Below are 16,927 nucleotides of genomic sequence, written 5' to 3' on the forward strand. Positions count from 1 at the left end.
GGATGGATATTACAGTAAGTGTGCTATGATGTTAATCTATATAGTTCAGTTTTTCATAATAAATTGGCTTTCATAAAAATGCCTGTTTCTGCTGTATGCTTAACATTTATTTTCATTGTATTCATTATTTTGCTCATCTGTAATGTTTCCTATATGGCTTGTGATTCTAATTAGTATAGAAAGAAATAGCCAGCTGGACAATCTTTTTCTACTAATTTCTGGAGGTGTTGTAGTTATTATTATTATTATTATTATTATTATTATTATTATCCATCCATTTGCCAGATTGCTTATCCTACACAGAGTCATGGGGAAGCCTGGGCGGGGTGAGAGCTTGGAACACACAGAGCAGAGGTGGGACTCGAACCTCCAACCCCAGACTTGCAAGCAAAGCATGCTGACTACTACGCCACCGTGCCCCCTTGTTGTTGTTGTTGTTGTTGTTTTAAATTATTATTATTATTATTATTATTGTTATTATTGTTGTTGTTTTAAATTATTATTGTTGTTGTTGTTGTTGTTGTGCAACTTATATGAGCTCAAGTTCCCCTCTAACTCCCCTTTTTCAATCCGGCACGTTTAGGCAGGAGAGCCCTGACCCCTCCTCTTTGTCAGTCATGTTTCTTGTGAGAGAACGATCTCGTGCAGAACTCAGTCACACACACATGCAGTACACACATGCGCTGAGGCGGTGTGTGTCGGATCGAGTGCGTGCATTGGTGTGTATAGTGATGGTGGAGGTGATGGTGTGCGTGCGGAACGGGAGCGAGGAGACAGAGGACAGAGAGGACATGCTGCTGCTGGAACCCGCAGCTCCCACCACCACCACAGTGAGTGACAACTAACTCTGCACTCTTTCACCTGTTTAAAGCGTCCGGTACACATGAAGAAATGTCACCAGAGACTGTTTCTCTTTAAATCTGTACTGTTTTGGAGAATTTATAGTCACTCTGTGAACTTTTGCATGCAGCATGACAGTGTACTTTGCAGTGGTATAATAGTAATATCAGTTCCTCCATGGGTTTGCTTTGTGGGTTCTTCTCTGAAAGTGAAACCCCCTGGTCTAAGTGTGTATTACCTGAAAAAAGAGTTACTGGCATTTCAATGTTAAACAAATTCTATACAGACATACATGTATTGATGTTTTGTGCCCTGGTTCTTATCATCATCATTAAAAAAAATAAATAAATAAATAAATAAAAATCCAATATGGCTAAATTTCTCTTTCTCACAGAACACAGTGAAAAAATTTAGTTCTGAAAGTGAACTGCTTTGTTGTTCTCAGAGATGTACAAAGTAAAGACTCCTTTATTCTTTATTCTAAGGAGTGTACAATTAATAAAAGCTTTGAAACATTACTATCATTAAAAAGCTTTGAAACATTTCTCTTTATTTTTAATTTCAGAGAACTAAAGTAACCAAACGGCACTAACTATAAACTCTCAAAACAAAACAGTTTAAGCAAACACCCGTGAAAAACACTTTTTTATAGGCGTCTAGGCTACTGTATTTATTAACTGTTTACAGTAAGTGTGTGGTACAGATGCCAAATTTCTGCTCATTATTTTCATCTTAATATCTAGAACCTGTCTTAGAACTTGATACACATTTAGAAAAAAATAAAAATAAATTCAAGGGCTTATTTTGTCATTTAAGTTTCCCAGTCTCTTAAAATAGTTCTGTTTGGAGGAATTTCCCATTCTGTTGTTAAAAGAAAAGATTTACTACCATTTTATCCAAATGACATAGAGAAATACACATATGGAAATCATGAGCCCGGATTCCTATACATTGTAAAGAAATCCACATGGTTAAATTTCTCTGGAACGGCTCTTCGGAATGCTCTGAACGACTTTATTTACATATTCATGAGAAATTAAACTGTTATTGGAATCCATCAGCTTGCTTGATTAAACATGTCAGCTAAGGCAGCTGATTTTAGTGTGTTAGCAGAGAACTGTTAAAAAACAAAACAACAACAACCTTAAAAACCCCAAATGTCTGTGTGACTGCAGCCTTCCAGATCCTGAGTTTGACATTCCTACACAAATTGCCTCTCAGTTTGTTATTTAAATCCATGATTTGTTACAACTATCCATCTTAAATCAGCTTGACATATTTCTGCTTTTGTGTGTTTCCTAAAGCTGATTGTGAGTAGAAAGAATCGAATAGATTTTTGTCATCAGTGTGACATCTTGTGGCAAATTACACGCACAAGGTTCTGCGCTCAATGCACTAACCATTACAATGTGCGATCAGGCATACTTGCTGTTTTCCCTTTCATTGACTCCATTTGTGTTGCTTATTATGGTCTGTTGCTAGCTTTAATATGAATAGGTTCTGAAATTGGGTTCGCTAGCTGTTCAATCAGGTTACTGTATATATAATTCGGGTTTTGTACCTTTCATGTCAGACTGGACGTAACACCTGCGGATGTTTGGATTATCTTTAACTGTGTGGACACTGACATGCTTTAATCCATTCATGCTTTAATCCTGTGTAAGCGAGCTGACTTTAAACTGTATCCCCTGTTATTCAGTGTAAGTGACAGCAGGAGGTGATGTAGCTCTAGAGAAACTCATATATAAAATATTAAAACTCAATTATAAAAATCTTGCATGGTAGCACTACTTGTATTGTTCTCCACTTGCTATATCGCTTTGCTTGTATTTCCTCATTTTTAAGTCGTTTAGGATAAAAGCGTCTGCTAAATGAATAAATGTAAATATAAATGTAAGCCATGAGTCTACAGAGCCTAGATAAAGGACAGGAATGACCTACATATAGCATTTCTCAACTGCTGAGCTTATCACTTAGTTATATACAATTAAATGTAACCTTGAGTGAATTCTTTATATAGATAAAGATAAATTGTATTTAGATATACAATTGGGGCACATTTAAATGCCCTGCACATAGCATTTAACCCACTGGTTCTGTTTGATAAACCAACATTAAAGACCAACATACACTAAGTCTAGTGTAACCCAGAAACTTGACTGCTTTGTAATTACCGATTGTACCGCATTTTACCATTGTAAGTTGATCTTTTGTAAATTGTACCTTTTTATAATAATTTCTGGTCACTTTTGCTGTTGTCTTTAAAGTCTGTATGGTATCAAAGACCTGGTGTAATTAGCTCTTTTACTGGTACACAGTGAAGAATTTGGCTGAGCTAGAGCACTTCATTGCACCTCTTTAATATTACAGGGCAGGTGGTTACGATTTGATATGCATTAAAAAAAAAAAAAAAAATCCTAATGGCCTTTTAAGGTTCAACTGGCTTTTGAATTGTAGTTTTTTGGGCACTATATAAAATGAAGAAAGAACAGCTTTGCGCTACACAAATATAGAGAAGATTCTGTGCCAGAAGTGAAAATGTGAAATACAGCTCTATTGCTTTGGATTAGTGACATGCAGAAAATATTCCACACTGACAAGTAAAATCTTTATTGCATTGCGCTTACATCTCCAATGAAAAAACAGGGAATCAGCATCAGATTGCTTTATTTATTTATTTATTTATTTATAAATATTTGAACACTGTCTTAGCACTGGAAGTAAATGTAATTCCCTGCATTGCAATTCATTTTCATCAGTGTGTTGCAGTCGAGTCGAGTCGTGCCACACAGAAATGCAATCACAGTATGTCTAAGCTGTACTCAGGGGCGTGGTTGTAACCAGAGAAAAGCCGAAGAGCTATCAGTCCTCTGATGGCTTCTTTCATACATTTGTTACCCCGTGTTGTTTTTGTTCCCATGTACTTCAGCTGGGGTTGCATTTGAACTCAGCTGTTATCACTTAAAGCATCCTTTGAGGTACCTTGAATTTGTAGCTGCATGTGTACTTTTTAAACATGTGTAATCAATCACTATCTCAGAAGTTGTTTTTTTTCTCATGAAGAATCTGGTTTTCTGTTTTATAGATAAAAGAGAGCTCTCTCAGCATCGAGAGATTTAAGTGTGCCAAATTCTTCTGTCGTCTACTGCATCAGTGTGACTTATCATATTGTAAATCCTGCTGTCTCTTTTCTTAGTCGGTGCAAGGGTATGAATTACTCTGTGCCTCAGTTCGTCCTTTCCTAGGTTTTCGCTGAACACAAGAAAGAAAGTGTGATTCTCCAGGATTGGCTTGTTTTCCCGAAGCACAATGATTATGAAATGAGATTTTTGAGATGATTTATGTTTTCTGGAAGTCTCAGTTAACATGAAACACGTCAGTATCTTCATCAAATAAACATCAAATCTATTGTGAATTTAATTCTGAGACATGATTTACTCCACTAGAAAGAGTTTACATTTATATAGTCTCTAGGATTTTTTTTTTTTTTTTTAAGGAAAACGTACAAAAGTTAAGATTAGGGATAGAGCCAGGGTGTATGTGCTGTCAGAAGTGTTTTTGAGAAGGAGTACAGAGTAGTTAGTACAATGAGTTAATCCAAGATAGAGTACAAGTTAAATTTAAAAAAGATGTTTTTTTTTTTGTTTTTTTTTAAAATGTAGTGTCAAGTGCAGAGTAATTGGTTGCAGTAGGTCTCCAGTCTTCATTTGAAGGCAATCATTGATTGAACATTTGTCAGCCAGGGGAATTTAATTCCTCAATCTGAGAGCCAGAACTGACAAGGGTCATTATTCATATCTCTTTGTGATATAAGGGATGGTGGGTAAAGTCGAGCCATGTTTGTGGCTTGAATGGAAGGTGGTACAGAGCGGAGTTTGATAAGGTCCATTTTATGGCTTGTCTGGAAGCATCAGTGTTTCAAATCTGATGTGAGCATCTGATTGCAAGGCTTAGACTGCGTGCAGGGGAAAACCTGATAGGACCAAGTTGCAGTATTCCAATTTCAAGATGAAAAGGGACTGAACAAGCGCCTGATTGACCTCTGTGGAGTGAAAAAGCCCGATCCGTTGATGTACTAGAGACTAAATCTTCATGATTGGGTTAGGTCAGCAGTATGAAGGGAGAATGATAGTTGTCCAGAAATACTCCAAGGTTGTTTGCATTGTAAGATGGCCTGATCAGAGGGTTCTCCATGGAGGTCAAAAGAGCTTGACATGGCAATGGATCTCCAGTGATGTACAACATTTGATTCTAGCTGGGCTTCCATGATAAGATGTCTGACAGAAATGCTGAGGTTATTAGCATGGATAGGGGAGTGTTGTAACTGACTGTGGTGAAGACTGCTGAGAGGTTAAAAGGATCAGGAACTAGGATAATTTTTAATTATTAGGATTAAACTTACTAATGCCATTAATGCTTTGAAGTCAGACTGTTTATTGCAGTATCCATTCATCCATGGCCAAGTCTTTACCTCCTGACAGAGTCTATTAGGCTAAAATATCCTGATATTTAGCAGAATTCTTCATGCTGCCAAGAGATCTTAGACCAAAATAGCAGTGGGATCCAGTGCTTTTCTTTCTATGTAGTCCATAATATTTGATATTGGTCTCATCTGACCATAACAGTAGATCCAACAATGTTTGTCAAAGCTCAGATGCTGCATTTTGTGGGTCCCTCTCAAAGAAGGTTTCTTTTGTACAACCCTTGCAAACTGTAATTGTAATTTTAATTACATTTTTATATTGTAATTGTGAAGCAGTATATTTGTGATCTTCTTTGTCTCCCTCACCATCCTCTTCAGTGTATAATTTCTCTAATTGTTTATATGAAAAATGTGTATTTATTGAAGAATCTTTGAAGAGTTGCTATTAATTCTGGACTCGACTGGGGGTATATGCACAAGAGCACATAGCTGAGGAGCTGGAAGGAAAATAAATTTTACATTTGGTGTCTATCATTAGCAACAGCAGTCCATGAATCACCAATGGGCAGAAGTGCTTCTTTCTTGATTGTTTGCTTATGGTGCCAAGAAATCATATTTGCATGCAGTCATTTCAAGCAACATGAAATCCGATCTATTCAAAGTGGTCTTTGAAGGGAGTTGGGCTCTGGTATGGTGGCGCTTCCAAAATAAATTAACAAACAAACAAAAAAACAGTAGTTTCAATAACATCAATGTTACAACCCCAATTCCAAAAAAGTTGGGACACTGTATAAAAAGTAAATAAAAAGTTTATATCTCATAAACTCATGTTATTCACAATAGAACATAGAAAATATATCAAATGTTTAAACGGAGGAACTGTACCATTTTAAGAAATAAAAGGTCATTTTGAATTTCATGGCTGCAACACGTCTCAAAAAAATTAGGACGGGGAAACAAAAGGCTTTAGTAAGTGTTACTAAAAAGACAGCTGGACAACAGGTCAGTAACATGATTGGATATAAAAAGAGAATCTTAGAGAGGCAGAGTCTTTCAGAAGTAAAGATGGGATGGAATCTGGATGGAAGCATGTGTTGCTCTAAAACCTGTATATACTTTTCAGCATTGATGATGCCTTTCCAGATGTGCAAGCTGCCCACTCCATAGACACTAATACACGCCATACCATCAGAGATGCATGTTTTTTTAACTGAGCCCTGATAAAAAGTCAGATGGTTCCTCTCCTCTTTAGTCCTCTTTAGTTAAGAGGACACGGCGTCCATGGTTTCCAAAAAGAATTTCACATTTCGATTCGTCTGACCACAGAACAGTTTTCCACTTTGCCTAAGTCCATTTTAAATGAGCTTTGGTGAAGAGAAGACGGCAGTGTTTCTGGATCATGTTCACATATGGCTTCTTCTTTGCATGATAGAGCTTTAACCAGCATTTGTGGATGGCACGGTGAACTGTGTTCACAGATGATGAGTTCTGGAGGTGTTTCTGAGCTCATGCAGTGATTTACATTATAGAATCATGCCTGTTTTTAATGTAGTTCTGCCTGAGGGCCCGAAGATTACGAGCATGCAATATTGATTTTCACCCTTGTCCCTTGCCCATAGAGATTTCTCCATATCCTTGGAATGTTTTGATGAAATTATGTACCGAGATATTCATAGTCTTCACAATTTTATATTGAGGAACATTATTCTGAAATTGTTGCACAAATTGTAGACACCGTCTTTCTGCCTCTCTAAGATACTCTTTTTATGCTCAATCATGTTACTGACCTAACAGGGCACAGCAAACACAATTATACATGCTGATGTCATTTCTAAGTATAATTTTGTTTGGCTATGGCTCTTCCATATACCCTCTACTGTCAAATACAAATTTGTTTCAAAGTCAAATGAGATGATCTTCCCAGTCACCAGATCCAACACTGTACAGCTCTGACAATGTCAGCTGTAATTCAAATCACAGGTTTATTAATACTTTAACATTACACATTTCTGTTGTATCATTTTTGTGGGTTCTCTGTAACATGACAAGTGGCATTTTGTCTTATGAACTTTGAAAGAGAGAGAGAGAGAGAGAGAGAGAGAGAGAGAGAAAACAGGGGCTGGTGAGGTAACAACTGATTATTGTGGCTATAATTTAAGGGATAACAGGAACTAACTTGCTTCGCAGATGTTCACACAACAGTAAATGTAGCTAGAAATTGATTTAAAAAAGTACTTCAATCAGCAATGAATTAAAAATTGAAAGGCAAATCACTGTGGTATATGAAGAATAGGACACTTAAATGTAGTGTCAGTGAATCAATTAGATTCAACTGTTTAATGTTTACAAAAATAAATTATAGTAGTAATGTTTGCTAAATTTGAAGTAGCAATCTCATAAATTTAGTTTAAAGATTTAATTAGAATTAACAGCAACCATTATATATTTATAGTAACACTCAGGGGGACATTTGGGGGCTACAGCAGTAAAGGACATTGATGTATTAGACAAAGGTATAACATTCAACATACTGTATATTAATCAGTCCCTCCAGGATTTCACAATTTTGTGATCACAGAAATTAACGCAAAAATCAAGCAAACTCCGCAAAATTCAGAGGAGCCTCCTATTTTTAAAATTTACTGCAGGTTTTCCACAGATTTGGGTCAAGATGTGTAACACAGTCGTTATCAAACTGGGGGCCAGATGGAGCCAGGGGTCCATCCATCCATCCATCTTCAACCGCTTAGTTCTTTTCAGGGTCACGGGGAACCTGGAGCCTATCCCAAGGAGCTGGAGCCAGGGGTGCTGCATAGAATTTTTTTATTTAAAAAAAATTACTTTTACCTATATGTAAGTCAGGATTGTCAACCTTTGAACTATGATGTACATTAAAATTGGAACTATTAATAAGTTAAAATAATTATACAAAGCACACTAAGCTGAAACGTCACCAAACAGAGACATCCACTGATATACTAGTGTACAGTACTGTTAGCAACACTGATAAACTCTAAGCCTATTTAAAATGGATACGTTTTTAGATAGAGGATGTAGTCTCTTATTTGAGAAAGTTAATACAGAAGAAAAAAAAAAAAAACAAATTGCAAAAATTTGATGACTCTAGGGGGCCATAGAGGAATGCGCCCTACACAAGAGCAGGCCACACATTGAAAAGTTTGAGAACCACTGATGCAACATCATCACAACATGCATTCCCTCTTTGATTCCTCTGTGTCAAACATGAGTACAGCTGAAAAGGGTCATTTACCAACAAACATCACTGCGAAAGAATAATTTCATGCACTTGCAATTTCATAAATTTAAGTAGTTTTCCGCAAAAAAAAACACACAAAAAACTCTGCAAGGTGCATCGCAAATTTTCAAAAAATATGCAGCAAAATCAACTATTTTTGGCTGCAACAATCACAAAAAAACTCCACAAAATCCTGTAAGATCTGATTGACAATTAACACAGTGCAAAGAGACATCAGTATTTGTGCGCAAAAATACAGTGTCCTATAATAAGAAGGACAGCGTCAGAATAAAAACATCAGTATAACAGTAACAAAATTGGTGCAGAATAGCAGCACCAGACATTCATTCATTCATTCATTCACAACAACCAAATTGCGGTGATCCATGTATGTATTGTATGTGTGTGTATGAATAAATACTGTCCAGTTGTTCATTCATTGTGAGAAGCTAGGGTTGCATCCCACTGGGAGGAGATGTTGTGGATCCTGAGAGCAGCTGGTAGAAATGACCACCAATAGTGCTTCCGTGAACCCCATGGTGGTATGAGCCGAGAGCTAAATTTGCTCCTGAAAAAAGTGTCATGGAGGAGATGGGTAGAACTGCTCATGATGAGCTCTGCGGTTTTACTACCATCCTCTTCTCTGTGACTGTTTCTAATGAATCTAATGTCAGTCCTGTGATGGAGTTAACCTTTCGGATCAGCTTATTGAGGTGCTTGACTGATAGAACAACCCCTGTATCTCTTTATTAGGAATAAGAGCCTGCTCTTTCCTTTCTTGTATAATGCTCGGTGTTGTCTGTCCCCTCCAATCTACAGTTCAGTTAGACCTCTAGGTACCTGTAGGACTGCACCATCTCCATCTCCTACTCCTGGATGGTTACCAGCGCTTTAACACACCAAATGTCCACCACCATTGTCTCTGTGAAGTAAAATGTTTTACGTGATTATGCTATCTTTTTAATTAGATACGATCCAATTCCCCATACTTTGAAGAAAAAAAAAAATTTACTGTATACGTTTACTTGAAAATTCTGTATTTTGGAAATAAAGAGACCTGCTGTACATACTGTACGCTAGAGGCGGAGCAGACAGCCGTTGTTGTCCTATTGTTGTCCTCAGAGACATTATTTTCTCCCTGTTGGCCTTTGGTATCAAGGCTAAAGGAAATTGTTTTTGTCGTCCTGTTATTCCTCAGCATCAGGGGTTAGCAGACCTAAGCAGAACAGAAGTGACAAAAGGCTGCTACAATTCATCTCGGATCCTGAAATGAGATGGGGGAAAATGTGAGGATGATTGAGGTGGAAGATGGTAAAGGAGAATGATACACCAATATAATGAGACACTAACAGGAACTCAGCACATAGATTTTCAATATTATTTTCAAGCTGCACTGTTCCTGAATGACTAGGAAATATGAATATGAATGCCATGAAGAAGGTCAGAAATTCATAACGCAGAAGTTAGCTTTATGAAATGATACCAAGTAGTTTACATTAATTCTTTTTTAATTAGTTGAATCACCGCTTCAATTTGACCCATAATGAGGCATTGATAAATATCCTTGGTAAAGAAGGGTCTTTTGAGGGCTACATGGGAATCTAAATGAACAACATTATCATGATTTGCCAGAATGTTAACCAGTGTATTTCCAGATTTTGTGTATAGTTGATAATGCCGGAGTTCCTTCAAGTCTTCTGATAAAGTGTACAAACATGAACATGTCTCCGTCAAACAAATTGCCCACGGTATTTATTAATAATCTTATGCAAGAATGCCCTATTGTGAATTGTTGGCAGTTTCCTGCCATTTTAATTTGGGGGAACACAATGTGCAAAATATAAAAATCCATCAGATGTCTCCGCTGTTCCCCTCACTGTCACTGCTTGTGTCCATATGCAAGCTTGGGTGGACTTTCATTAACTCTGCTAGAGGATTTTAAATGGTTTGTCAACACAAATATCATTATGAAATTGTTAATAAGTGTGCCATCTCCTGCTTGTGTTTGGAGGTTGCTGTGGTGCATCAGCCCCCTCAGCCTTTCCCCACGGTAGACGTCCCTGATCACGCACACTACACTATTGGTGGCGTAATCTTCGCCATCGGCATCACCGGCATCATGGGCAACTTTCTGGTCATCTACGCATTCACCAGGTAAGCTACCCTCCTGCCGAGTGTTTCACCAACTCAAACATGCGTTTCAATTAGTCAGCCATGGTTTTCTGAAGGAAATGATTAGATTAACAGCTGAAGGTGGTGTGTGGTGTTTCTTTTAGACCCCTACAGATCTCGGTAGGAGGGTTAGTTGACAACCAATGAAAGTTTTATTGACTTTGATCTGTTTTAATGCCTACTTCAGGTTGCACATCAGCACTTCAGCATTTCGGCATGTACGGTATATTGATCCAACTTATCTGTTGTTAGTCATTCCATTGTCAAGCATTCTGTTGTTATTCATTTAGATGTCTGATTTGAGTTGGTATGCTCAGTTATGAAAGGACATTTTGCTTTTCATCAAAGTCATGATTAAATAATGAACTGCGTGAGGCAGCAGATGCAGAAAGTCCTCTCTGAAAGTGTCTCTCTCTCTCTGGGACTGTGCTAAGGTGAATCATGTGAGCAAGTGTCAATGTAACTTTAATGCTGCATGACAGTGATCTAGACAGGTATCAAAAAGAAAAGTGTGTGTGTGTGTGCATGCTTGTAGGAGTCGTACTCTAAGGACACCTGCCAACATGTTTATAATAAACCTGGCCATCACAGACTTCTTCATGTGTGCCACCCAGACTCCAATATTCTTCATAACCAGTATGCACAAGAGATGGATCTTTGGAGAGAAAGGTGAGAGCTACTGATTAAAATGGATTTTTTAAAATAAACTTTTCCTTTTCCTTATTCTTTTTACTATTGACAGCCTAATGAATTACAATAGACAAATCCCCACAGACACTCGTACAACATTTATGCAACACTTCAACACATCAATCACTATTGTACTAGTTGTGTTGCCTGGGTTCATCAATGAATCGATATCCTTGTAAAGCTATTCTCAGCTTCAGGCGCTCTGTGTGCTGTGGTCGGAGTATCTGAGGCTGAGAGTAGCTTTACAGGGATGTCGGTTTGTTACCTTTTGCACACTTTTCTGGCCACAAACTTCACACTTCTACACAGACACAGTGAGCTCTGATTTTAAAAAGTTCTGCGTGTGAATTAGTTTTATTCCTTGAGTTAACTTTTGATGAGCTGTCAGGGAAAGAATCTTTATTCTCAGATTTTTCTTTTGTGTGCGACTTAAGGCTTTGGTTTTGCTGTTGTTGTTCAGATTAGTCATATAACATGTTGACTGTTAGCATGTTATGGGTTAGCATTCCATTAATCTTAGCTTCATGTTGCTCTTGAAATATCAGCACTTATCTGAATTAAAATCTTAATTATTGTAATCATTTCTCAAGTTTTGGGGACCTAAGCCTCATTTGAGTTGAATTTTGCCACTGATTTGCTGCTCAGGTTTTGAGTGTCATGCACATCACACTGAATCTCAGTGGCCTGTGTTCTTGTCTATTCAGAGTGGTTTCTATCCCTGGATTTTCGGTGTTAAATTTATTCATGGTCAATTCACCTGAAAAAATTTGATCCAGGTCAGAATATCCTTGAATGTATTAGCATGGAAGCCTTATCCACTTCACATGGCAGGAGCTAGTATTTTACCACTGGCAATGTCTCCCTACTGCAATCTCACAGAACCAGACTGAAATATATTGTATATAAAGAACCTGATCATAAAAATACTGTATCATAGCCTAATATAATTTAGTCAGACTATTGCAGATTGTCTTGAGGGAGATATAGAACAGTGCTTACTGCCTTGGATTATGCCTTCTATGTAGATGTGTGCATAAGATCTAGGTTCTCTCTAACCTAACAGGATGTCCCTGGCTTGGGGAGGAGAAATCACCTGATAGCTGTAAAGTAATAGCAGAAAAGTCAACATGGTTTCATAAGTTTCTCACAAGCCAGCTCATATGAGCTTTTCTTCATTTGTATGAAATCAATCAAAATTGCTCTGGAATTCTACAAATTATGTTTGTGATTCTTGACCCTTGTTCCTCCCATGCTGAAAAGCTTCTGACTGGAAAGTCCATATGTGACTAAAATATAGTGCAATTCCTGATCAACAGTTACACCTGATGACATGTTGCTCTGCGTCCCTGCACAGGTTGTGAGCTGTATGCGTTCTGTGGGGCTCTGTTTGGGATCTGCTCCATGATCACTCTCATGGTCATCGCTGTAGATCGCTACTTTGTCATCACGCGACCCCTGAGCTCCATTGGCATGCTGTCCGAGAAGAGGGCACTACTTGTCCTGACATGTGCCTGGTTGTATTCTCTGGGCTGGAGCCTGCCACCCTTCTTTGGCTGGAGTGAGTATTTTGAGGGAAGAATTGTTGAATGTGTCTTTTCCAATGATGCAGTCGCTCTAATATATATATATATATATATATATATATATATATATATATATATATATATATATATATATATATATATATATATATATATATAAAAGATCTCTGGATTCCAGTTTAATACACTGAAATGATGGCAAACTGTGGCTGTATTTTCTTGCCAGCACAAGTGAATTGTAGCGGTATAACAGTAGCTATTGACTAATTTGATTTTCAGTTGCTATTTTCATGATCAAATCTATTTTTACAGTGCTATTTTCCAACCCATGGAAAATGGCATTAATGTTACCACCTGCCAAGACCTGTTTTAGCATAAACACAAGTCTAAAATGGTATTCCTAACTTAAACACCTGACCAGTTTCTTACAAACTGGTTTACGTAATGGAACATGTTCACTTGTGGTCAATCTGTGATTTCCTGGCAGTCCTATTAACTTTATCTGTCCCTAAAAGAAAATATTAACTGCACATCCACCTCATGTTAAAGGACATGTGCTGGTGCACAACTGCGTATTTCCAAAAGAGACATTTATGGGTCTTATATCACTTTTATCCAGTCTAATCCTTGGGATGTGAAACAGAAGGTAATGACAGGCTTTGCATACTATGTGTTGTCTGTGGATAAGACTTTACAGTCTTCATGGATGGAGGCTACTGATGGCTTACTGGTGACAGTGATGGTGCAAGCTTAGCAGGCTTGGCTGATGCATCGGTCCCTGCAGCACATGTCTTTGAGTCTCAGTGCCAAGATAAAGCTTGCTGTAGGAGTCATATGTCCGCTCTGTCTGTCTTGTTTGCTCTGTCTGTACCAATAAGTGTGTCAGCATTAGTCCTCCAAAATGACAGAAAGAGAAGTAAGGGGGAAGGGAAACAAACACATTAAAAGAAAATAGGCCAAATATAGGACAGTGTTGTTACCTGCACAAAAAAAAACTTCAGTGATGCTTGAATTTAGGAAGAGTAAGACGGTAGCCTTATAGCATTTTAAATGCTTCTGTTTATGTTTCTAATGTTTTCCAGTTTTGATAAGGTTTCAGTGACCAAAAAAAAAAAAAAAATGATGGCATATTTCCTTCATTTAACAGTTGTGTTTTGTTCAGGTTCATCCATTTATTTATTTATTTTTTACTGAAAGGAAAATGATTAGTGCTTGTTATTTTGTATTTTTTTGTGATTTTGGCATGAGAATAACAAGAGGGAATGTAAATGTTATTATAGTTCTCATCAATGAAAGCTAACAATAGACAATGTCAACAGTCTCAGTCTCTCTCTCTCTCAATCACTCACTCACTCACTCATTCTTTTTCTTCTCTTTCTTTGTCATTAGGTGCCTATGTTCCTGAAGGTCTGATGACTTCTTGTACATGGGATTACATGACCTTTACTCCCTCAGTGCGGGCATACACAATGCTGCTCTTCATCTCTGTCTTCTTCATACCGCTCATCATCATCGTCTACTGCTACGTCTTCATCTTCCGTGCCATTCGTAACAGTAATCAGTAAGTACAAAACAAAGTTAGCACAACAGTAATTTTATTTAAAGTTTATTTTTTTTTTGAGACTTATTTTATATTTTCATTTGCAGCAACCTTGGCCATACCTCTAACTCAGCTTCACTGAAATGAAATTTTCCTTAGTTTAAATACTCAGACTGATCTCTGCTGGATATTTTTGCTTTTATTGGCTGACTGTCACAATACCTGCATAATTCATTAATGTTTCATGTAAATAACTAATTTGATGTTTTTTGAAAGTGAAGTAGTTTGTGGTATATACACATAGGGCATGTAAATATGGAGCAGAATTTGTTCCCACGCAGCTGAAGCTGATTCATTATTTGTGCTTGGATCATTTTGATGCTGTATGACAGTTTTGTGAATCAGACACAGATTCCTTCATGCATCTTTCCTTGTGCTCAAATCACCACTTGTGTCTATGAATGAGGGCTAATATTAAATTGTGCCATAGCGTGCATCCACTTAGCCCTTAACCAGAATCTAACATGTTGTTTCTCTGTTTGCAAAAGAGACGTGACGAAGATGAACAGGCACAATACCAGGCACACAGTGAAGAGATTCAACAAGATGAAGAAAGAGTGGAAAATGGCCAAAGTTGCCTTGATTGTCATCATGATGTATGTCATCTCCTGGTCTCCCTATTCAGTTGTTGCCCTTACAGCATTTGCTGGGTAATTAGAGACGCACACATACATATGCACAATGCAGTCTTAAACTTTAGACTTGAAACGATTACTTCAAGAAAAGTTATTTTAAAATCAAAGACATTATTTCTTTCTAGTTAACTCATTGGACAGCCTTGGCACAAAATACAATAATGGACCATTTTCAATTCAAGTTACTTATAGCTATTAAAATTCAAGTCAATTCCTTTTTGGTCTTAAGCTGAATCAAATGGCATTCAATTTTTATGTTTCAAAAAAAAAAAAAGTTCAATAGAATTCAGATCACAAACACCAAATTCACAAAATGACCTTTTATAAGTCTTTGTCTGTGTATTTTCTTATAGGTATGCTGATATGCTGACACCATATATGAAGTCAGTGCCAGCTGTGATAGCCAAAGCTTCAGCAATCCACAATCCTATCATTTATGCCATCACTCACCCCAAATACAGGTATTAACAAAGCCCCTTCATCCTCCCGTGAGCACTTTCATCCTTCACTAAGCTAAAAAAATATATTTATTCATTCATTTCTTCTTTATGCATAGGTATGAAAGGCTTCCCTTTGGGGTTTCCCCACTCCACATTTGACTAGAAATTAACTTGAATATAAATTGAAGGCCACAAGTAAGTCAAATAGCAAAACCAGGATAAGGTTTATTTGAGGATTTGTTGATCTAATTTTGTTTTTAATTGCATGTAATTGCATCCTGTAACTCTAAACATGGCTTAACAAAGCAGCCACCAAAACGATGGTTACGTATGTAACCGCGGATCTATGAATTTCGGATGACCGCCAGAGGCGGTGCTTTCAGCACCTGGATGTCCATCACGTGTACGTGCAGGTCGAGTGTTTATATCAACAAAGTCACCTGTGACCTGGGTGACGTGTGCCTTTTGCCCCGGTACTAAACGCACGTTCACCCCAGAAATGACCTCTTGGCAATCTTCTTGCGAATCTTCCGAGTGACTGCCAAGCCCTGGCGGTCATCTGAAATTCATAGAACTGCGGTTACATACGTAACCATCGTTATATTTCATTTCTACTGACCGTCAGAGGGGTGCTTTCAGCACCTGGATGACTAATACCAACAAGGTCACGAGGAAGTTCTACGTGCCCCTTAACAACGGCTGTGAAGCCGAGGAAAAAATGGCTGTAGCCACTGGGTTGTGCGAGATCACATTCACCCTATAAAATCTTGCAAATGTGCAGGTTGATGCCCATGATGTGCAAATATCTGAAAGAGGGACCCCATGTAGGGCTGCCCATGAAGTAGACACACTCCTGGTTGAGTGACCTCAAACCTGAGGAGGGATCCGGAGGCCCCTGCCCTTGTAGGCATAAGAGAGAGAGATACTTTGTATATTCCGTATATCACAAATTGGATAGTTGGATGTGACAGGTCTCAGTCAAAGGTCATCATCAAATATAATTATGTTGACAGGTCAAAGGTCATCACCAACCTTCATGTTCTTAACAGTTGTTGTTAACGGTCATCATCATCAAACCCAATTATGTTGAGAGTTGTATATCAAAGATAATGCTACACACATTCAGCACTTATGGTCTGCACTTAGATCAAGCAATCATATTATGTTGAGAGAATCACACCAAAGATAATATTTCATATGGTTTACACGTATGTCATTAAAGGTTATTAGCAACCGTCATTATCTTAACAGATGTAGGTCTATACCAACCGTCATTTTCTTAACAGTTGTTAAAAATGGATAATGGTTTATATAATAAAGGTTTGTTGTA

At 37.7% G+C, this 16,927-nt stretch overlaps 1 protein-coding gene across 1 annotated transcript; it reads left to right on the forward strand.

The window, feature by feature from the left end:
- Positions 1–731: 731 nt before the first annotated feature.
- Positions 732–15,787, forward strand: opn4a (opsin 4a (melanopsin)). Its single transcript, XM_053621437.1, has 7 exons — positions 732–830; positions 10,531–10,673; positions 11,227–11,360; positions 12,736–12,939; positions 14,312–14,483; positions 15,011–15,172; positions 15,511–15,787. The coding sequence occupies exons 1-7, from the start codon at positions 732–734 to the stop codon at positions 15,623–15,625; spliced, it is 1,029 nt and encodes a 342-aa protein (XP_053477412.1). The 3' UTR covers positions 15,626–15,787.
- Positions 15,788–16,927: the final 1,140 nt, after the last annotated feature.

Source organism: Ictalurus furcatus, chromosome 3, assembly GCF_023375685.1.
Source record: "Ictalurus furcatus strain D&B chromosome 3, Billie_1.0, whole genome shotgun sequence".
NCBI lineage: Eukaryota > Metazoa > Chordata > Actinopteri > Siluriformes > Ictaluridae > Ictalurus > Ictalurus furcatus.